Source organism: Theropithecus gelada, chromosome 1 (genome assembly GCF_003255815.1).
Source record: "Theropithecus gelada isolate Dixy chromosome 1, Tgel_1.0, whole genome shotgun sequence".
NCBI lineage: Eukaryota > Metazoa > Chordata > Mammalia > Primates > Cercopithecidae > Theropithecus > Theropithecus gelada.
The window spans coordinates 12,468,213-12,490,835 of record NC_037668.1 but is presented as its reverse complement, the minus strand read 5'-3'; the positions used below and the strand labels follow the sequence as shown (position 1 = coordinate 12,490,835).

General features: G+C 41.8%; 1 protein-coding gene across 7 annotated transcripts in view; it reads right to left on the bottom strand.

Annotated features, from left to right (window-relative positions):
* The window catches only part of LOC112618235 (myomegalin), a 349,895-nt gene that overhangs the window by 275,258 nt on the left and 52,014 nt on the right, over positions 1-22,623 (bottom strand). For 3 of the 7 annotated variants that reach the window (XM_025375027.1, XM_025375035.1, XM_025375071.1), the window contains exon 4: positions 1,339-1,449. In XM_025375027.1, the coding sequence (XP_025230812.1) occupies positions 1,339-1,449 (111 nt within the window). Of the gene's footprint in view, positions 1-1,338; positions 1,825-8,918; positions 8,954-22,623 lie in introns of those variants that run through there. The other 4 variants (XM_025375054.1, XM_025375062.1, XM_025375087.1 and 1 more) reach the window with 3 other exon arrangements.

Sequence of the window (22,623 nt, the reverse complement as noted above, 5' to 3'; positions counted from 1 at the left end):
CTCCCATCCAAGGAAGCGGCCATTTCCCCTCCCACTCCACCCAGGCCAACTGCTATCCCACAGGTTACTTTCTTCTTCATTCTAAGGCAAGCTATTCCAAAGACTAAAAATGCCTAAGATTCTGTCTTAAAAGCTTATATGTATTAGTGATCTTCAAAAGCAAACATGAATTTCTCAAGGAACAGAAACACCCTTAGCCCCTGCCCTTTTCTCCATAGCATCATTCTCTGTCCCACCAAGCTGGAGCTGGGAAGGGCCTTTCTCTGGGAGAGGTATGACCTGGAGATGGTCTGCTTCAGAGCCACCTCAGGGATCTTGCTTAAAAATGCATATTTTGCCAGGCAAAGTGGCTCATGCCTATAATGCCAACAACTGCAGAGGCTGAGGTGGGAGGATCTAAAGGCCAGGAGTTTGAGACCAGCCTGGAAAACATAGTGCCAGCCCTTTGGTACGATTTTTTTTTTTTTTTTTTTTGAGATAGAGTCTTGCTCTGTCACCTAGGCTGGAGTACAGTGGTGCAATCTTGTCTCACTGCAACCTCCGCCTCCTGGGTTCAAGCAATTCTCCTGCCTCAGCCTCCCAAGTAGCTCGCACTACAGGCACGTGCCACCACACCCGCTAATTTTTGTATTTTTTTAGTAGAGATGGAGTTTCACTGTGTCGGCCAGGCTGGTCTCAAACTCTTGACCTCAAGCCCTCTCTCTGCCTTGGCTTCCCAAAGTGCCGGGATTACAGGCATGAGCCACTGTGACCTGCCAACATTTTTTTTTTAAATTATCTGGGCCTGGTGTCCCGTGCCTGTGGTCCCAGCTGCTCAGGAGGCTGAGCCAGAAGGCATCATTTGAGCCCAAGAGTTGGTGGCTTCAGCGCTATGATGGTGACACTGCACTCCAGCCTGAGCAACAGGGCAAGACCTGTTTCTAAAATAAATAAATAAATTTTAAAAATGCAAATATCCACCCCAGCCCCACCCTCTAACCCCACCTTCCCCCACATTACTAAATCGGAATCCCTAGGGTGAGGCATGGAATCTACATTTTAAACCAGCTCCCAAGGTGATTGTTCCGCACCATTCCACGTCAGAGTTTGAGAGAGCCTCTGATTTATTCCGGCCCTCTTTCTTTACAGAGAAGGAAAGCAGAAAGCAGGCACCAGAGAGGTGAAATGAGCTTGTCCAAGGTCACAGGTTGTTAAGGTGACCAGAGCTGGAGGAAACCCCATCTCTCTCGCTGACTAGAACAGCGCCAGCTAGGAAGAGCCTGGAATAGCGACCAACTGGCAGGCCAAACCGTCCCCTGCCCCTGCCCCTGCCCTGGAGAAGCGGGCCCCTGCACTCACCCTCTTGTAGATGTCCTCCCGGCTGGCCTCATACTTCTGTTGCATGCGCTCCTCCAGGAAGTAGATGCGCAGCTTGAGGCTGAAGTTCTCCTTCTTCAGGTCATTGAGGTGCTGGGACAGAGTGCGATATCCATTAGACATGATGGGCAACCCATGGGGAGGAGCGTGCCCGATTGCCCCCTCAACCCAGGAACATGGTGCAGCTGCACCGCAGCATGAAGCCAGCCGGCTGGGACGCTGCTGAGGCTGCGGACTGAGAGGCTGGGGCTATGGCGACATGGCCCCTATTGCTGGAGCTCTCTCCGGGACTCAGGACTGGGCTCACTGCTCTGGGTGCTGGAGCGCAGCACACTTTCCTTTTTTACCTCAGGGAGATATTTGTGGAATCCCTGACAGAGGAACATACTGCGTGAACTCAGACACAAGTGGTGTAACCCGACTCCAAGCCAGGACTCTGCTGTCACCCTCCTGGAGCCTCCCAGGCCCAACTGTAGGCAGTTAACAGCTTCTCGGAAAGGAGAGAATGACCCCCAAGAGCTTCCAGGAAAGGTGGAGGGGAGTAATTCAAGGTGACAGTGAGGTTGCAAAGAATAGAAGGAAATAAAGGGTGGGGAGGGGGTATTTAAGTGACTTGTGGCTGATTTGGACTATAAGACCAAAAGGTGTGTGGCCAGAAGCAAGAAATAAGGTTGCTACAGAAAAGACCACATGTACATAAAATGGCCCACAAAATGGTAACCACATGTCAAATATCCCCTTTCTGTCCAGTGCAAATCTCAAAGAGCTTCTAACCAGAGGAGTCTCCATTTCCTTTGATAATCCAGAGCTCACCTCTAATGAGTTCCTTTGCAATTTTCAGCCCCAAGCTTTTCGAGCTCTGAGGCAGTTCAATTAATAGCCTTTATTGCCATGAGCCATCCCCCAAAACACACCATAGCTACCCACAAAGAAACAGCAAATCTTCTAGCTCAGTGGAATCTTTGCAGACTTCTGTTAACCAGTCACAAAGTTCAGAAAGAGGCACGGTCAAGGGATCCTCCCTCCATGGAAGAAGGGATGGGCAGAAGAGAGTGTGGGAGGATGACAAAGAGGGAGCCGTCATCCTGGAGCCCAAAGATTTCAGGCAGTCACTGGTTCTTAACTCTGGCACCTGCCAAGTGGAGTCGGGCACTCATCACAGATCTTGCTCCTAAAGTAATTTAAGATCCTTGAGTGACAGCTGCAACATTAGCAGGAAGTATTATTTATACCACATTACACTGAAGGTGATGGGAGACAATCCCACAGCACAGATACCAAACATGGGTTCTTGGTGGCAATAATACCAGGTTGAAAAATAATATTAATATCCAAGGTAAAGGAAACTAAAAACTTTACACTTAATTCAAGCCCTCATTTCCTCCCCAACCTACCTGCTTTTCAGTCTTCCAAATCCTTCCCAAACCTTCATAATCATTCCAGTCAACAACTCCTGAGTACCCACCAGGTAGGACATTGGGCAGGAGGGATATATAGATCAAGAAAGTCCCAACTCTGAAAGAGCTACGTGGCCATACAGCTGGTCATGACATGTTAAGATATGTGTTTTACATTATGATCCCCCAAACCTGTGCTTTTCAACTTTTACATGTTACATTGCAATCTAGTACATATGCATACACTCTTAATTGAAGTAAGTATTTCAAAAAGTAATTGTCACCATCACTCCGTGTGATGTACCCTGATATTTCCTGTTTCTTTTTCTGGGAGTGACCCACCAGATGGATTTCATGACTCACTAAGAAGTTTCAGCCTAAGTTTGAAAAACGTTGACTCCGGGGGAGCCCATAAGAAAGGGTAGTCAGTTCTTACTGGGGTGATCAGAGAAAGCTGCATTAGGAGTTGAATTTGCACTTTGCCTTGAAAGATAGAAAATGTTTGCGTGGATAAAGTGGCCTCAGGAGGGCATAATTAGAGTGAAGCATTTTCCCAAATACATTTAGATTATAAATAGGCAAAATAGGCAAGCCAAAATATTTACCATTTGAAAAAAACAAAACTACACATTTAAAATTCATTTAACTATTTTCACTAAATCTGAATTATTAGAATAAGAGAATGCCAATTAGGCTTAGTTAGAGACAGTGAAGAAAAAACTCTAAGTTAAAACAACTCAAAATAACCTTTTCCATTCCCAGTTCTCTTACTAAATAGCTATGTTATCGACCGTAGGCGTGCACTTCTCTAGAGGCCTAACTGTCCTCACTTTAAAATTGGTGATTTTTCTTTTTTCTTTTTTTTTTTTGAGACGGAGTCTCACTCTGTCACCCAGGCTGGAGTGTAGTGGTGCAATCTCAGCTCACTGCAACCTCCGCCTCCCGGGTTCAAGCCATTCTGCTTCAGCCTCCTGAGTAGCTAGGACTACAGGTGCCCGCCACCATGCCCGGCTAATTTTTCGTAGTTTTAGTAGAGATGGGGTTTCACCGTGTTAGCCAGGATGGTCTCGATCTCCTGACCTTGTGATCCTCCCACCTCGGCCTCCCAAAGTGCTGAGATTACAGGCATGAGCCACTGCGCCTGGCCAAAATTAGTGATTTTTAAGGCCCTTTCCTGGTCTAAGCTCTGCAAGGTGATAACCCAGTTATTATCACCTCCATTTTGCTCAAAGGAAGCCAGACTGCTAGAGTCTAGATTAGTGTTTAACCATGCTTTGGCTGTCTACTTAGATTCCTTTATCAGGTAAGATAATTTCATATAAGTTTTACAGGAAGTAAAACTGCATATGAATCCATGCATAAGGGTATTCTTATGCATCCTAGATTTCTGTTGGACATTTATGCCTCTTTCCTCTGTGATATCTTGTTCTTCTATCTCTCTGGCTCCTTTTTCTATGTTTTTTGCCAGCTCCTGAAAGTGGGCATTTAAATAATGGTAAGTCCTTAGCCTTCTACTTTTTTTCTGTTCACATTTTTTTTTCCCCATGGAGGTTTTATCCACTTTTAGGGCTATACTTTCACCTTTGAAACAACTCCCAAATCTCCAACCAAGTCTTCTCACCCAAGATCTAGCCCTACATATTCAACTCTTTGCTTAGATCATTCAACTTGAATGTTCCCAAATTCCACCCAAGCAAAGCCTTTCCTGTTACCCTAGCCTGGAAAGACTTCTTCCTCTTTTGAACTCTAAGGCAGATATTAACGTTCGACAAGTGTTCATCTGCTGCCTTATGATGTGGCTTTTGTTATCTTGAAGGTTATTTACATCTTTTAGAGTTATGCGACTTTTTGTGTGTTTGATCTTTCCAACTAGTCTGAAGCTGCCCCAGGAAAAAGTCAATGACTAATACGTCTTCATAAACTCCTACAGCTTCCATAACAACCTAGACCTCTCCAGCAGCATTCATCCCATTGTGCTGCCACAGCCTGTTTACAATGACCTCAACCCAGCTAGAGTGTTTTGAGGGCTGACAAGGCATATTTTGTGTCCTTGTATTCTTATTGCATAATATTCAGGAAGCACTCCCTAAATATTTGTGGAATAAATGAATAGGTAAGTATTCCATAAATATCGTACGTTTTGCTTTGTTATATATGGCCTGGCTCATCTGTATTATTCTCATAGATTTCCAATACTATGAAAAAAGTTTATTTTAATAGTCCCAAAGAAATTATGTTTGGTAGAACACTTATTCTAGAATAGGGAAAAAAAGGACGTTTTGTTCACTTAAATTTTTTTTTTTTTTTTGAGATGGAGTCTTGCTGTGTCACCCAGGTGGGAGTGCAGTGGCGTGATCTCTGCTCACTGCAAGCTCCACCACCTCCCGGGTTCACGCCATTCTCCTGCCTCAGCCTCCCTAGAAGCTGGGACTACAGGCGCCCGCCACCACGCCCGGCTACTTTTTTTTTTTTGTATTTTTAGTAGAGACGGGGTTTTACCGTGTTCGCCAGGATGGTCCCGATCTCCTGACCTCGTGATCCGCCCGCCTCCACCTCCCAAAGTGCTGGGATTACAGGTGTGAGCCACCGCGCCTGGCCTGTTCACTTAAATTTCTAAGTTTATATGCCCACCCTGATCTTTTCCCTGAACTCCAATTGATATCTGACTCCCTAGTAAAAATCTCTGCTTGAATTTAGACTTCACATACTTGTGATACCTGAAACTGAATGCCTGATCTTTCCCAGTAAACATGCTCCTCCCTCACTATACCTTTTTTCAATTTGTAACAAGTCAATATTTTCAGATTTTTGGGCCTAAACCTTTGAATCATTCTTGATTCATTCTCTCTCCTATATATCATCTGTCTGCAAATCTTACTATATATACTATATGTAATAGTATATATATTAACATATATGGTAGTATAATATGTATATGGTGTAGTTGTTGTATTATGCATATAATATACATTATACTATATTATATATACTATCATACTACTATATATATATTTCAAATATATATGTTATGTTATACTACCACTACTGCCACTGGTATTTCTACCACCCTGATCCACAGTACTGCCATCTTTTCCTTACACGACCTGAATAGCCCCTTAACTGGTGTTCCTGCTCCCACTCTTGTTCCCTTATAGTCTATTGTCAGCACAGCAGTCACAGTGACCCTTTTAAAATACGTCGGATTACTCCTCTGCTGGAGAGCCCCCCTGGCTTCCCATCTAACACAGAGTGAAAGGTGATGTCCCTTCACCAGACTGCAAGGCCTGAGGCCCTACACTCTCTTCTCGCCTCCCCTCTTACCTCCTCTACTTCTTCCTACCACTCTCCCCCTGCTCTCTGCTCCAGCCACACTGTTTCTCTTTGTTGTCTCTCAAAAACAGGAAGCAAGAGAAGGTTTCTTTTTCGATGCCTTTGAACTTGTTGACCCTTCTGCCTGGCTGCTCTTTCTCTAGGTAGGTGAGGTAGGTGCAGGATTCTCTCCTCACCTTCTTCATCTTTGATTGAATGTCACCTTCTCAGTGAAGTGAATACTCTATTTAGGCACCCTGTGCCTCATCCCAGCTCTCGGATTCCCCCTTCATTGTTTTTTATTCCGTAGCACTATCACCTTCTAAAATACTACCTGCACTTATTTGTTTTGTTTCTTGTCTGTCTCTCCCCACCAGCATGTAAACTTCCTGAGAAAAAGGGGCTGTTTTCTTGGTTTGTTCACTGCTGTGTCACCAGTGCCCAGAATGGTGCCTGGTACATGGCAGGTGCTCAATAAATATTTGCTGAATTAAAGAATGGATGAGTAATTAACCTGCCGATTTATTTCTCATTGGATTAATATGACTTAATCTATACACAAGATTATGTAGATGTTTTAGGATAGAAAAGCACACCTAATAGCATTCCTCCTTATAAAAAGATTATAAGTAAAAGAAATTATTCTAACAGACTCATTTTAATATACCATGCAGAATCTGGACTTTCTACAACAGTTCTGAACAAATATGAACAAACACATATGACAAAATATAAAGGACAATATGAACTATACAAATAGTAAAAACTGGGTCAGGCGCGGTGGCACACGCCTGTAATCCCAGCACTTTGGGAGGTCCAGATGAGCGGATCACATGAGGTCAGGAGTTCAAGGCCAGCCTGGCCGACATGGTGAAATCCTGTCTCTACTAAAAATACAAATATTAGCCGGGCATGGTGGCACGTGCCTGTACTCCCAGCTACTCAGCAGGCTGAGGCATGAGGATTGCTTCAATCTGGAAGGTGGAGGCTGCAGTGAGCAGAGATCATGCCATTGCACTCCAGCTTGGGCAGCAGAACAAGACTCTGTCTCAAAGGATGAGTCGAGCTTGGAAAGGCACAAGGCAGTCCAGGCAGATGGAACATGAGCAAAAGTTCAGTGTCCACCAGGCCAAAGCAAAGGGCACATACTGTCCTGAAATAGGACACAGAGATGAGGGGAAATAAAAAGCCGTTTCAGGGAGATCTTAAAGTCAGGGTGAGGAGCCTGGAGTTTGCCCCTCCAGGATCCTGGCTCTCAATCTGGACAAGAGTTAGGGGAAGGGAAGTGGTAGGGAGGAGGGCAGTGGGGGTGGGGAGGGTCAGGAACTGCTGACTGGAAAGATTATTTTCTTTGTGTATTGCTTAGGTTTCGTCTTACTTCTTTCCTTGCAGCTTTAACAAACATCAGTGCTGCATGTGGAAACTTGGAAAAGAAATTAAAAAAAGCTTTACCAAACAAAAACACACATACCTGAGATGCACACGCAACCTACTAGCTCACAGCGCACAGGCCTGCGTGTTGATAACCTCTGCATTGCTTAGGAAGTAAAACACTGCAGATTCTTGAGCAAGGGGGTGTGCTTCTACCTTTGTTCTTGCTTTTTCTCATAGTACATCTAATATCTTTACTTTGGACTCAAAATGTTTCTTGCAAACCTTAATGGCTCTTCCCTTCTTTTTCCTTAATTTCTTCATTCTACCCCTGGAATAACGTCCTACTCCAGACTAGAAATACAACGTAAATAAAGACTCAATCGATACCAACAGTAGGAGGAGGATTACCACCCAGCTGTTGCCTGTCATGCCCCATTAACACAACCAACTGTCAAGTCTGCCTTTAAAAAAACCCAGCTTGACATTTGCTTAATCATACTCAGATCCCCCAGATAGCTCATCTAATGAATGTACTTGAAAACATATTAATTTTCTACCAATCTTTCTCCTAAAAATAAAGCTTCACTAACAAAAAATGATTAATCATCTTAATGGACAAATTATTCTCAAATATAATAAAACTTCCACAATTTTAACTCTACTAATTTGGTATCTGTGGATAATTTTTATCTTTATCTTCTTTGAACATAAAAATATTTTAAGGCCAGGCGTGGTGGCTCACGCCTATAATCCCAGCACTTTGGGAAGCCGAGGCGGATGGATCACGAGGTCAGAAGATCGAGACCATCCTGGCTAACACGGTGAAACCCCGTGTCTACTTAAAATACAAAAAATTAGCCGGGTGTGGTGGTGGCGGGCACCTGTAGTCCCAGCAGTAGCTGAGACAGGAGAATGGCGTGAACCCGGGAGGCGGAGCTTGCAGTGAGCCGAGATCACGCCACTACACTCCAGCCTGGGCAACAGAGCAAGACTCTGTCTCACAAAAAAAAAAAAAAAGAAAGAAAGAAAAGAAAAATATTTAAAAAATAAGTTAATATGGCAAACAGAAGAACAGAAGTGCTTTAAGTAACCCTTGACACTTTACATCCGTTTACACATAGACAATAAATGCGATCACTATTATACATATTTATCTAGGTTGGGTAGCATGGAATTGTGAAAAGAGCAATAGCTTTGAGCTAAGAAGAGCAACGTTCAAATCCCGGCTCTCCTTTTTTCTCATTGAGTCATTTTTTTTTTTTTTTTTTTGAGACGGAGTCTCGCTCTGTCGCCCAGGCTGGAGTGCAGTGGTGCGATCTCGGCTCACTGCAAGCTCCGCCTCCCGGGTTCACGCCATTCTCCTGCCTCAGCCTCCCGAGTAGCTGGGAATACAGGTGCCACCACCACGCCCGGCTAATTTTTTGTATTTTTAGTAGAGACGAGGTTTCACCGAGTTAGCCAGGATGATCTCGATCTCCTGACCTTGTGATCCGCCCGCCTTGGCCTCCCAAAGTGCTGGGATTACAGGCATGCTCATTGAGTCATTTTGAGGAAACTACTTAATAGTTAACTATAGGAAGGCGGTCAGAAGACTGGGATGTGGGCAGGATACTAAGAAGGTTGCAACTGTATCTGTAATGCTCACTTTTGTTTCTTCACCTGAGACAAATAAACTAAAAATAATGTTTGCCACCATTTAGATACTCAATACATGGACAAGTGTTTAATTATTCTTTGTATATTCCTGTTGTTTGTAAAACAGTTTATAATTTTTAAGAAAGTATTTTAAAGGGAATGAAAGTAGGAATTACAGGGAGGCAGTTATCAATTAGATATAAGGATAAATTCTCTAGTAAAGTTAGATGTAATAAAGATATTGCCACACTCTATCCATATGTCTATACATCAGATTTTTGGCGAGTACATACATCATGAGACAGAATAAACTTCCTGTCACAAAAGGGGCTTGACCAAAACTAAAGAATCACCTGTCAGGGATACTGTTAAAAGATTTCCCACATCAGCTAGGAGTTAGATCTAGAGGGCTTTTAAGACCTTTGGCCATCTTGAAATTCTGTGCTTAAAACACATTTTCTCCTAGGAACACTCCTAGCAAAGGCCAGTGAGATAGCTATTACTTTCTGAAGAATTTCCGAATGCCCACAGGCTCTCCTGTAGCCCTAAAAGGTAATGAGAGTCTACCTGTTTAGGCTGAGAGCTCTGGCTGCCTTGTGCTACAGAAGTGGTAAGTGCATGTAAAAGACACCGTATTTCTAAGACAAAAGCAGTAACAATGACTCAAGGAAGATGCCCAATAGGCGATTTAACCTATAACTTTGCTAATTGTCATATTTTCAAAACAGCCCTATGGGAAGGGTACACAAATGTCTGGGGAGTATTTCCTGCTTTTTAGCACCCAGGGAACTACAACCAGGGGCTCATCTTATTTTGGATTGGGGATGGGAATAGACAAGAAGAGATGGGGCAGGAAGAAGAGAGGGCTGGTTCATTTTACACACACATATTTTATTTATAATACATCTATGTGTCTGAGCGACTCTATGCTGTTCTCATAAAATCTGAATTGTACAGATAAAAAGTTTAATTCCTGGCTGTTTTGAATGACTTGGCCCCGTATTACGAAGTTAATCAGATACCATTATACCGTCTTCACAACAACAATCATCTACATTGGATTTGACGATGTACCAAGCACTTCCATGTGTATTATTTCATTTATCTTTACCACAACCTTTGAAGTAGGAGATATGATGATCCCCATTTTACTGCCTAGGACAGAGAGACATCAGGAGGTTAACTGAGTTGTTCACCGAGAAAGTGGAGGAGCACAGACTATAACTCCAACATTTTGACTCCATACTGCATACGCATCAGGGCCTTAATCATGAGGCTGTATGACCCTTCTGAGCCTGGGATTCACTTGCAACTGATAAGGTATTCCCTCTTCTACCTCAGGCCCCCTGTAACTTTTCAAAAAGTATCCTTCACTGTAAATAATCTTCCTGGTGACCCTAAAGGATCTGATCACCGATCTATGTTAAAAAAAATTGTTTTCTTCATTTTCAAGATGAATAAAGTTGGCTCTCAAAAAGTTAAACAAAGAGTTACCGTACGACCTAGCAATTCCTTTCCTAGTTATATACACAAGAAAATTGAAAATATATGGCCACATGAAATCTTGTATACAAATGTTCATAGCAGCGTTATTCGTAATAGCCAAAATTGGAAGTATCTCAAATGTCCTTCAACTGATGAATGGATAAACAACATTTAGCATATCCAAATCATAGACTATTACTCAGCCGTAAAAAGGAATGAAATACTGATACATGCTACAACATAAATGACCTTGACAACATTATACGATAATTTGAAAGAAGCCAGACACAAAAGGTCACATTCTGTATAATTCCATTTATATGAAATGTCCAGAATAGGCAAATCCAGGGAGAAAGTAGATTAGTGGTTTCCGGGAACCAAGGAGAGGGAAAATGGGAAGTGAGTGTTAATAGGTATGAGGTTTCCTACTGGAGTGAGACGCACATACTGAAATTAGACAGTGGTGATGGTTGCACAACTCTGTGAATATACTAGCATCATAGAATTGTACGATTTAAGAAGTTGAGCTGTATAGAGTGTTACTTGTTTCAATAAAGCTTTGTTTTTAAAAGAAGACAAAGAGATAAACCAAAGCTGAGAGAAGTAACTAACTCAATCCTTTATCTTTTAAAAGAGATTATTTTTAATGATAAACATTCAGTTAAAGTCAAATTTGATTCAATTCAGTTAAAGGTAAATGGCTTAGAATGAATCACGTCTAAATATTCTGTATACCACTCCTACCTATATTATATGGCCTTAAAAGAAGGGTCAGACGAAGTATCTATCCTCTAAGTGGCTCTCAATACTGAATACTCACAGATTATTAAGTTTTATAAAAAGGTAAAGTTTTGTGATAACCCTCAGATAAAACAGAAACATATGATCTAATACATAAGTATTAGGCTGTTCTGAAAAATATGCGTAACTTTCACGTACCACATTCTACCATGGAAAATGTCAGCCAGAGCCAACTAACTTGGTGTTCCACTCATCAACTCTTTTATGCCAACATGGTGTTGCCTTTTTTTTTTTTTTTTTTTTGAGACGGAGTGTTTCGCTCTTGTTGCCCAGGCTGGAGTACAATGGCGCGATCTCAGCTCACTGCAACCTCCGCCTCCCAGGTTCAAGCAATTCTCCCGCCTCAGCCTCCCGAGTAGCTGGGATTACAGGCATGCACCACCACGCCTGGCTAATTTTGTATTTTTAGTAGAGATGGGGTTTCTCCATGTTGGTCAGACTGGTCTCGAACTCCTGACTCGAACTCCTGACTTCTCGAATTCCTGACTCCGTCCGCCTTGGCCTCCCAAAGTGCTGGGATTACAGGCGTGAGCCACTGCACCCGGCTTAACATGGTGTTTCTACCCTTGTCTCAGAAGCCAACTACTGATACCTGCTTCAGAAAGCTGACTATGAATTCCACAAAGTCCTGCTTTTTGCTTTTGGATTATACAATAAACAAACAAGTCACCCTTCTAAAACTCTGTTTCTGAAATTTTAACATAATTCCTGAAGTTCCAGAGTCTCTTAAATCCTAAAATATTAATAATACCATTCAACTTTTTTTCCCCTAACACTCGGAAGCATACTGATACCCATCCTGTACACAGCCTTTTCTTGAAATAACTGGCCTGATAACAAGAGCACTAATGACAGAGCTATTGCATCAGGTTGATTAATAAACCCTGTCTTAGGCAGCCTCATCATGCGGATAAAGAACAGGAGTCAAGATAATGTTCCTGCTGCCTTCCCCAACATAGATACACACCCACACCACCCCCAGGCCTGGAATAACCAGGTGTTATCTTCATCATCACACTAGAGCACTGTAAACCATATCAAAACAAAACAAAACAAATAACAACTTCCCTGGCCACCAAAAATAGATGGCCCAGCCAGAAATAGTGCTGCCAGAGGCTGTTAAATGAGCTGCAAGGCAGGAACGATAGTTGAGCTGCAGTGATGCTGGGGCCTCCCAAGGATTACCAGACTCCAAACTAGATTCTCCACCACTTTGGCCCAATCAGCATCAACAGGACTTGGTGTTTGTTCACAATTGGTTCAACTCAGATTATTTGCTGAGCTTCTGGAATTCAGAAAGAGTGACTTATGGCCTCACCTTTTTCTCTAGATTTTAAATAATCCTTTCTCCATTTTTTTTCTAGGAGTGAAGGCAATTTTGAAGCCATGACTAGGACCTGCTCTGGTCACAAGAACTAAGAGTTGCTGGGTACGGTGGCTCATACCTGTAATCCCAACACTTTGAGAGGCCAAGGCAGGAGGATTGCTTGAGGCCAGGAGCTTGAAACCAGCCTGGGCAACATAGTGAGACCTTGTCTCTACAAAAAATAAAAAAACAGGCCAGGTGCAGTGGCACTTTGGGAGGCCAAGGTGGGTGGATCACCTGAGGTCAGGAGTTCGAGACCAGCCTGATCAACATGGAGAAACCCCGTCTCTACTAAAAACACAAAATTAGACAGTGTGGTGGCACATGCCTGCTATCCCAGCTACTCAGGAGGCTGAGGCAGGAGAATCGCTTGAACCTGAAAGGCGGAGGTTGCAGTGAGCCGAGATCGTGCCACTGCACTCCAGCCTGCGCGACAAGAGTGAAACTCCATCTCAAATAAATAAATAAATAAATAAATAAATAAATAAATAAAATAAAGTTTAAAAAATCAAAGTTAGCCAGGCGTGATGGTATGTTCTTGTAGTCCCAACTACTCAGGAGGCTGAGGTGGGGGATATCTTGAACCCCGGAGGTCAAGGCTGCAGTGAGCCAACAATGTGCCACTGCACTCAAGCCTGGATGATAGAGCAAGACCATGTCTCAAAAAAAAAAAAAAAAAGAAACAAAAAGTCAAGAGTCCACAGTGACACCATGAATGCCCATGGCTGCAACAATAATGCCTTGACCAGAAGTAGGGGGATAAGGGAAAAGACACAGCCAACATGAACCCCAATTGACCCTCCCTTGCTCCATCTATGACAGAAAGCCTCCTATTCCTGAATTCACCAGGCTCACGCTCCCTCCAGGACTTTGCATGGGGAGGAGCATTAGCCTGGAATGTCACTTCTCTTTAATTCCCACCCAGCTCTCACTTAACTAATCCCAACTCACCCATAGGGATCTAAGTCAGAAATTACCTACTGAAAGAAACCTATCTGGCCCTAATGCCTGGGCAAGGGCTCCTCCTGAATGCTTCCACAGCACTGCGGACCTACTCTTATTGTGGCCCATTTCACAGTATATGGGGAATATCTGTTTGACTGTCTCCCCAGGAGATTTGGAGTTCCTTAATAACAGGAAGAATCGTCTTTACTTTTCTTCCAAAAACAGAAATCGCTTTACTGTTTTTTGGTTTGTGTTGCTGTTGCTTCACTGGTCATAAAAGTAGTACATGTGCCTGTTCCAGTTGTTCTCTTTCTCAGTGGAGGGCATAACCTAGTTGTTGCCCAAGCGAGAAAACTTGACATCATTTATTCATCCAAAACAAATAAAAAAGAAGAAAAGAAAAGGGGCATGCCTACTATGTACCAGGCATTATGCTACTCACTGTATCTAGCAGTGAAAAGAAACCACTGTCCCTGCTATGGTGAGCTCATGCTCTAACAGAAAAGGCAGACTTTGAACAAATAACTCATGTTATTGAAGAGAGAGGTGAAGGTAGTCTGGAAGTTTATGACAAGGTGACAGTGGGTAGGATGTGAGTGAAGAGATGAATGGGTGGTCAGTCATCTTTGGGTTTCTTCAGCCTCACTGGTTCTACATCCAATCAACGGCTTAGCCCTATACATTCTGCCTCTGAAATCTCTTTCACCTGTCCATTTCTCTAATTTTTATACTGGCATCTCCACCAACGTTTGCCTGGAATGCTGCAACAGCCTCCTAACTATTTTCTCTGCCTCTAGACTACTCCTCCTAGGCAGAGTCCATACAGAAGCCAAAAGGATCTTTCTAAGAGGAACATCTGATCATGTCGCCTCTCTGACTAAAAGCTTTCAGCAGTTCTCTTGAGCTCAGATAAAATGTGAAAGCCTTTACATAACTTGCAAGACTCTGTACGATGACTCCTCTCTCTTTTCTCCGGTTTCAATTCTCTGCATTCCTTACATCCCATGCTCTAGGAATACTGATTATGGTTCTTTCTCTCCTCTGGATCTTGATTCAAGCTATTTCCTATGCAAGGAACATTCTTCATTCTCACACTCCCACCCCCTTATTAGTGGCTAATTCTTATTCCTTCTTCAGGTCCCTGGTTAGAGGCAGTTTCCTCTAGGAAACTTTCCCTGAATCCCCCAACCTCTTCAGATTGAGTAAGTGCCCAGCTATATTTTCCATAGCACTCTTTACTTCTATTACAATAATAATTACATTCTGGTGGAATTTGCTAATCTGTAAACTCTATGAAGGCAGGAACCATGTTTGCCTATTCAGTATTGTATCTGCAATGCTTAAGGCATGCTGCACATATTGAAAGCCTTAGAATATTTTCTCAGTGAATAGATAATTAAAATAAATATAATACTCAAAGTTATAAAGAAGGCAATAGGCTAATTCCATCATCCAGACATAATCAATATCAATATTTTGGTATGTATCCTTCCAGAGATTTCCATCTTTTCTCCCTCAAAAATGAGATCTTATTTTTTGTAATATTCAGTGAAATTGTTGTTGCTGTTGTTTTGTTTAATCTCAAATTTGTTATAATGGACATCCTCCCAAGTCAGTACATTGCTCTATAATGTTCTATTGTATACATATTCCACACTTGAAATAATCCTCACCTTGAGTACTAATACTATATTGGTATAAAGAATACTGAAATAAACACTCATCCTTGAACATACATTTTCTTTTCTTTTCTTTTCTTTTCTTTTCTTTTCTTTTCTTTTCTTTTCTTTTCTTTTCTTTTCTTTTTTTTTGAGACAGAGTCTAGCTCTATCACCCAGGCTGGAGTACAGTGGCAATCTCGGCTCACTGCAACTTCTGCCTCCTGGGTTCAAGCGATTCTCCTGCCTCAGCCTCCTGAGTAGCTGGGATTACAGGAGTCCACCACCATGCCCAGCTAACTTTTGTATTTTTAGGAGACACAGTGTTTCACCATGTTGGCCACGCTGGTCTCGAACTCCTGACCTCAGGTGATCCGCCTGCCTCAGCCTCCCAGAGTGCTGGAATTACAGGCGTAAGCCACCACACCCAGCCAAAAATACATATTTTCATACATTCATCCTTGATCATTGTGCAACTAATGGCTAGAACATGGCCTGGCACACACGACGCACTCATAAGTGGATGAGTGGATTAACAAACAAATGAATAAGGGGGTCAGCTATCAATAGGCATAATAAAATTGTGACTAAGAGTTCAGGCATTAGAACCAGTACACTTATGTCCAAATCCCAGCTCCAGCACTTTCCATCAATTACTAGTGTTTTCCTAGCTCCAGTGTCTCTCTCTTTACAAATGAAGACAATGGTTGTACCAACCTCAGAAGGCTATTAGGAGAACTGAATAAGATAATAAGGTCAAGTGCATTCTCAGAACTTGGCACACTGTAAGCACTTACAAATATTAATTGGTATCATGATCTTTGTTGTTATTTTTTAAATTTAGTATTGGAATGGAAATTATCATTAGAATGGAAACTTTGCAAAGTCCACAGAAAGCAAGATAGGGCTTCTCTTCGAACAATGGAGAAGAGAAGAAAACAAGTTCTAATGAGGAGACAGAAAGGAGATAATTTAAAATTACAAAAAGAATTGTTCTAATTCAAGTGCTACATTCTCTGTGAAAGTGATTGCTCTCTTTTCTGTGTTGGTAATCATACCTTTCAGAATGTTCAGGGTTGTCCAACTTTTGTAATTTCATTCTTTTTGATAAAGTTTCTTTATTAATTGTATAACCAAATGTAAGCTAATATTTACAACTTTGAAAAGTTTACACATACACACATGCATGCATGCAAATTAGAAAAAAAGTTCTAGTATTTAAGATTTATTTATTTATTTGAGACAGAGTCTTGCTTTGTAGCCCAGGCTAGAGTGCAGGGCTTGATCTCGGCTCACTGCAACCTCTGCCTTCTGGGTTCAAGTGCTTCTCCTCCCTCAGCCTCCTGAGTAACTGGGATTACAGGTGCATGCCACCACGCCTGGCTAATTTTTGTATTTTTAATAGAGATGGGGTTTCACCATGTTAGCCAGGCTGGTCTCAAATGCCTGACCTCAGGTGATTCACTCGCCTCAGCCTCCCAAAGTGCTGGGATTACAGGCATGATCACCACGCCTGGCCATATTTAAGTTTTAAAAACATACGTTAGTTTGGCAAGTACTCCCATCTTGAAATATCTCTTTCAATATTGCCTTAGATGTTATTTAAATTAAATTTCTTGTATAATTTAAATTTTTTATGCCCCAATCAGATGGTACATTCTTTGAGAATGGAATCTCATGTCCATCTTTGTATCTTCTAGGCACTCAGAAGCATTCCTTTTACTCTATAGTTCTTAAGAAAAAAGTAGTTGATTTGATTCCTAACTTTGGTAATGTTGCTTAGGAATGAAAACTTTGCACGGAAAGTCTGTGGAATGACTGTGTGTGGAAGACTTCTCTTTCCCTTTTTAAACATGAGATTGAAAAGGGAAAACAAACTGCACTTGTGATTGCTGAAAGTTTAATAGTTACCCCCTGCCTCCTAATAACTTTTTGCATGTCTTAAGATATCCATGAAAATAAAACCAGTATGTTTGGGACACTGTGGTTTGGAAGAATGAATGCATTTTTTTAAAATAAAAATGCACTTTACCAGTAGCATTCATTTTCCAAGGTTGTAATTAGAGAGAAACACTCAAGAAGCACCTCAATTAACCTAAATTAGCACAGGTTACCCAGAGCTCCAGAAACTCCCCAAAATGAAAAAGCCTTTTGCTTTTAGCACTTTTTTTTTTCTTTTTTCCCCCCAAAGACTTCAAGATCCAAGTGGAAAAGTTCGCCAGGATGGGTGGGACCTGAACAGGCTGACTCACTGCGGTTAGATTCGGACTGCCAGGGAAAGCTGCAGAGTACAGTTAGGCAAACACTACAGCTGGTTTTGATGATATTTTCTTGTTAAAGACAACATTATTAGAAAAATGTGTAAACAGGACAGGGCAGTGGAGGCCCCCTCTCGATTTTATAGCCAAAGGCTCCCACCCTTCTGTGGCTTTTCTGTACCATCTGCCATGTTGATTCTATGTAAAAAAAACCCAACTGCAGGCATTCCACCAATGTAATGCTCTCCTTCTCTGAGAGTTCTTTCATTTCCCCAAGAACTTTGGAATCATGGGAGTTATAGTGGCTCTGTTACTTTATTCTTTTTTTTTTTTTGAGACGGAGTCTCGCTCTGTCCCCCAGGCTGGAGTGCAGTGGCCGGATCTCAGCTCACTGCAAGCTCCACCTCCCGGGTTCACGCCATTCTCCTGCCTCAGCCTCCCGAGTAGCTGGGACTACAGGCGCCCACGACCGCACCCGGCTAATTTTTGTATTTTTTTTAGTAGAGACAGGGTTTCACCGGGTTAGCCAGGGTGGTCTCGATCTCCTGACCTCGTGATCCGCCCGTCTCGGCCTCCCAAAGTGCTGGGATTACAGGCTTGAGCCACCGCGCCCGGCCTGTTACTTTATTCTTATATAACTTTGGGCAAGTTATTTGAACCTTGATCTCTTCACTAGTATAATGGTTGTAAAAATAATATCTATCTCATAAGTTAGGAAAATGAACTGAAAAGACACTAAATTAAATATGTTAAATATCTAGAAAAGTGCCTGGTGTATAATGAGCACTCAGATAGTAGTTATTGTTATTAGCTACTATTGTGATCTTAATAAATCCTGTCAAATATGATTTCAAAAAGACTCTGTTTCTCTCCTGTCCTTTTCATTTTCAGTTTTATCATTTCATTCAAAGTGGAAAAGAGGCCAGGCACGTAGTTTGTGCCTGAAATTCCAGCACTTTGGAGGCCAAGGAGGGCAGACCACTTGAGGCCAGGATTTGGAGACCAGCCTGGCCAACTTAGCGAAACTCTGTCTCTACTAAAAATACAAAAAATTAGCCGGGTGTGGTGGCGGACTGAGGCAGGAGAATCGCTTGAATCCGGGAGGCAGAGGTTGCAATGGAGCTGAGATCGCGCCTCTGCACTCCAGCCTGGGCGACACAGCGAGACTCCATCTCGAAAAAAATGAACAATAAAAAAAAAATAAAGTGGAAAAGAAATGTACATTTCTTGACTTCCTAGTTTCCCATCCTACCCAATCAATTAACACACCAATACCCTCCTTAAAAATATTCAACTTATTGTGAATACCAAGTAGAGGCAGAAGAAATACAAATCCAACAGGATATCTAATTTTTAATACTTTTCAGCTAGTTTAGTTGATGAATATTTACTGAGTTCTTACTATGTACTATATTATGCTATATTCTAGAGACTAGAAAAGAATGGGCAAGAGGTTTTTTCTGTCCTCAAGGAGCTAGAGTCTTGGTATATATCCTGGGATTAGAGAATAAGAGAAGGCATCCTAAAATTAAAAAATAAATAAATGTAAAAAGGCACCTGAGCTGAATCTTGAAGGATGAGTAAGCTTTAACCAAATAAACAATAGGAGAGAAAAGGTTTTCCAGGCAGAGAGAACAGCAGGTACAAAGAAATGAAAGTATGAAATAGCTTTGAATTGCAAGCAGTTCAGAATTAATAGAGTAAAAATCATGTAATAGAGAATATTGGAAGACAAAAGTGGATTTACAGTTTACCTAGAAAGGCAGGAGTCTGGTAGAATTTCAATATGCATCAATCTAAATAGGGGGAACTAGTGATTCCATTTCCAAATAAGCCAACACCTTCATCAGCACCAAACTTTTCACCAGCTGAGTTCCCCAACATAGGAAATACCCACTATCTTTAGGTCACAAAGACATAAGGTGTTTTCAGGCTCAATCATGAGTCACTGGGCAAGTTCCTTTGTTATTCTTTTTGCCATTAGTTCATCATTTGTAAATTGGAATAATAATAATGGCTTTTCTTTTTTTATTATATTTGAAGTTCCGGGATACATGTGCAGAACATGCAGGTTTGTTACACAGGTATATGTGTGCCATGTTGGTTTGCTGCACCCATCAACTCGTCATCTACATTAGGCATTTCTCCTAATATTATCCCTCCCCTTGGCCCGCACCCCCTGACAGGCCCTGGGGTGTGATATTCCCCTCCCTGGGTCCATGTGTTCTCATTGTTCAACTTCCACTTATGAGTGAGAACATAGGGTGTTTGGTTTCCTGTTCCTGTGTTAGTTTGCTGAGAATGTTGGTTTCCAGCTTCATCCATGTCCCTGCAAAGGACATGAACTCATCCTTTTTTACGGCTGCATAGTATTCCATGGTGTATACGTGCCACATTTTCTTTATCCAGTCTATCATTGATGGGCATTTGGGTTGGTTCCAAGTCTTTGCTATTGTGAACAGTGCTGCAATAAACATACGTGTGCCTGTGTCTTCATAGTAGATTGATTTATAATCCTTTGGGTATATACCCAGTAATGGGATTGCTAGGTCAAATGGTATTTCTAGTTCTAGATCCTTGAGGAATTGTCACACTGTCTTTTACAATGGTTGAACTAATTTACACTCCCACCAATAGTATAAAAGCGTTCCTGTGTCTCCACATCCTCTCCAGCATCTGTTGTTTCCTGACTTTTTAATGATCTCCATTCTAACTGGTAATCATGCCTTTTCACAGGGTTGTTGTAAATAAGATAATGCTGTCACATACTTAGAACCATATTTGCCACATAGAAAGTGATCATCAAATGCTAGCCAGTATTATGCATTGCTGCTCCAGTCTCACTCATCCCAGCGATGCTGCAGCTGGGTGCTGTGATCAGTGAGAAAGCATACGGCAAGGGATTTTTCTCAACACATCATTGTGGCCATTTGTAGGTAAAAATTATTTCTGACCCAATAACCTGTTCAGATTTATGATCATGGTACATAAACTTACGGCCCTGAAAAAGTCAAAATTTCTGTGAGTCCTAGTTCCCTCACTTAAAAAATGGGGAGATTGATGCTTGTTCCATGTCTTATAAAGACAAAATAAGACAACTTATGAGATGCACTTAACCCACTGCTCAAGTCTACAGAGCTGAAAAGAATAAAGATCCCTTCATCGGTGGATTCTCTGAGTGGGGAAAAGCCCCTACACAACGAAGTTGGCAAGGTTGGGAAATTAATTAAATCACTCACTCATTCAAAAATACAAATGAAGCATATATGCTAAGCAATGCCCTTCTTTCACCATGGAAAATAATACCTATTGATCTCAACCTGACAAACATACAATTGGAGTTTGTATACACATACAACCATGCTGTTGGTTGTGGGTGGAGAACGAAAGAAAAGAAACACTGTTGTATGTGTGAAATGTTGCCATCTTTGTCCCTTTTTTCTGCACCAACATAAATGATAATTGTCATTTTCACTTGTTAATTGACTAATTATGTTTTGGTTCCATAATGTGCCAGTATTTGCATTTTAAGTCTGTTATTTCTTTCCCTGTAATCAAAGGGCCTTTTTTCTCTAGAATTTCCTACATCAGCAAACATTTTAGAGGTAGCCACATTACTGAACAATTACAATTACTTTCGACAGATTAAGTACCTTTAATATTACTTCTCTCCTGTTCTAACTCTCCTTTCCTTACCTCTCTATAGCCCAGTCTCTTATTTGCTCAATCCATGAACATACCTCTCTTCCTTCCCCCAAATTTCTCCTCTATCTGGAATATTATACTCTACTTCTCTAACTCAGCTTTGGAGACCATGCTCAATGCGCAGCCCCCAGGAGAAATGTCCTCTTGTAAGAGGCCTTTCTCTATTCCTTTAATAAAAGTAGACATTTTCTTTCAAGATCTCAGAGTGTACTGTCCTTATCTCTATGAAAGCACTTGCTATCCTACATTGTAATTAATGCAATGTCTGTACTTCCAAATAGATTATAACTATCTAAGGGTAGGAACTAAAGTATCTCATTTAATGTGATCATGTGTTTGTTGCACGGATAAATGAAATAAGAAGGGATTCCTGGCTGCTCCTTCCAGGCCTGTATCCCTTTGTCTTTAAGCCCTGGAGGAGTCGACCCTACTCTGGCAAAAGACATTTAGCATGTCCCTTCCTCTCTCTGAGTACTGCTACCCGTCCTATATCCCAAGGCTACTGAATGCATATTTTAAACTTTACAGAAAATACCATGTTATTTAGTATTTTACCATTTTTAGGGTGGGGCATTGGAATGTGTTCCTATCTCTCCTATATTTTTTCTAACCAATGTTTTCTCTAATTTTTAAACCCTTTCATGGAAGCTTTTTGTATTTTAGGTGCTGTCATTCAGAGTCCACAGGATGGATGAATGGATATAAAAATGAACAAACGTGGCCGGGCGTTGTGGCTCACGCCTGTAATCCCAGCACTTTGGGAGGCCGAGGCGGGTGGATCACGAGGTCAGAAGATCAAGCCCATCCTGGCTAACACGGTGAAACCCCGTCTCTACTAAAAAAATACAAAAAATTAGCCGGGCTTGGTGGCGGGCGCCTGTTGTCCCAGCTACTCGGGAGGCTGAGGCAGGAGAACGGCGTGAACCCGGGAGGCAGAGCTTGCAGTGAGCTGAGATCCGGCCACTGCACTCCAGCCTGGGCGACAGATCAAGTCTCCGTCTCAAAAAAAAAAAAAAAAATGAACAAACATGTGACACAACACTGCATGATTTACTGGCAATGACTTTCTGATCAAGCCTGAAGTGGGTTGTAGCCTCTTTATTTACTTTTTATTTGACACATAGCACAGAGAGATTTAAACTATCTCTTATTGGCCTTTTCCCTGCATCTTAGCTTGGTTTCTGTCAGTGTTTCCCAGCATTGAGAAATCAGAACTAATCTGTCATATTAGACCTAAACTTTAAGAGAAAAGGATTTTGGGCCTTATATCTGCATTCCTTCAATGCATTCCTTCAATGGAGGTGACACTGCTTATTTCTATATTTCCAGTCATC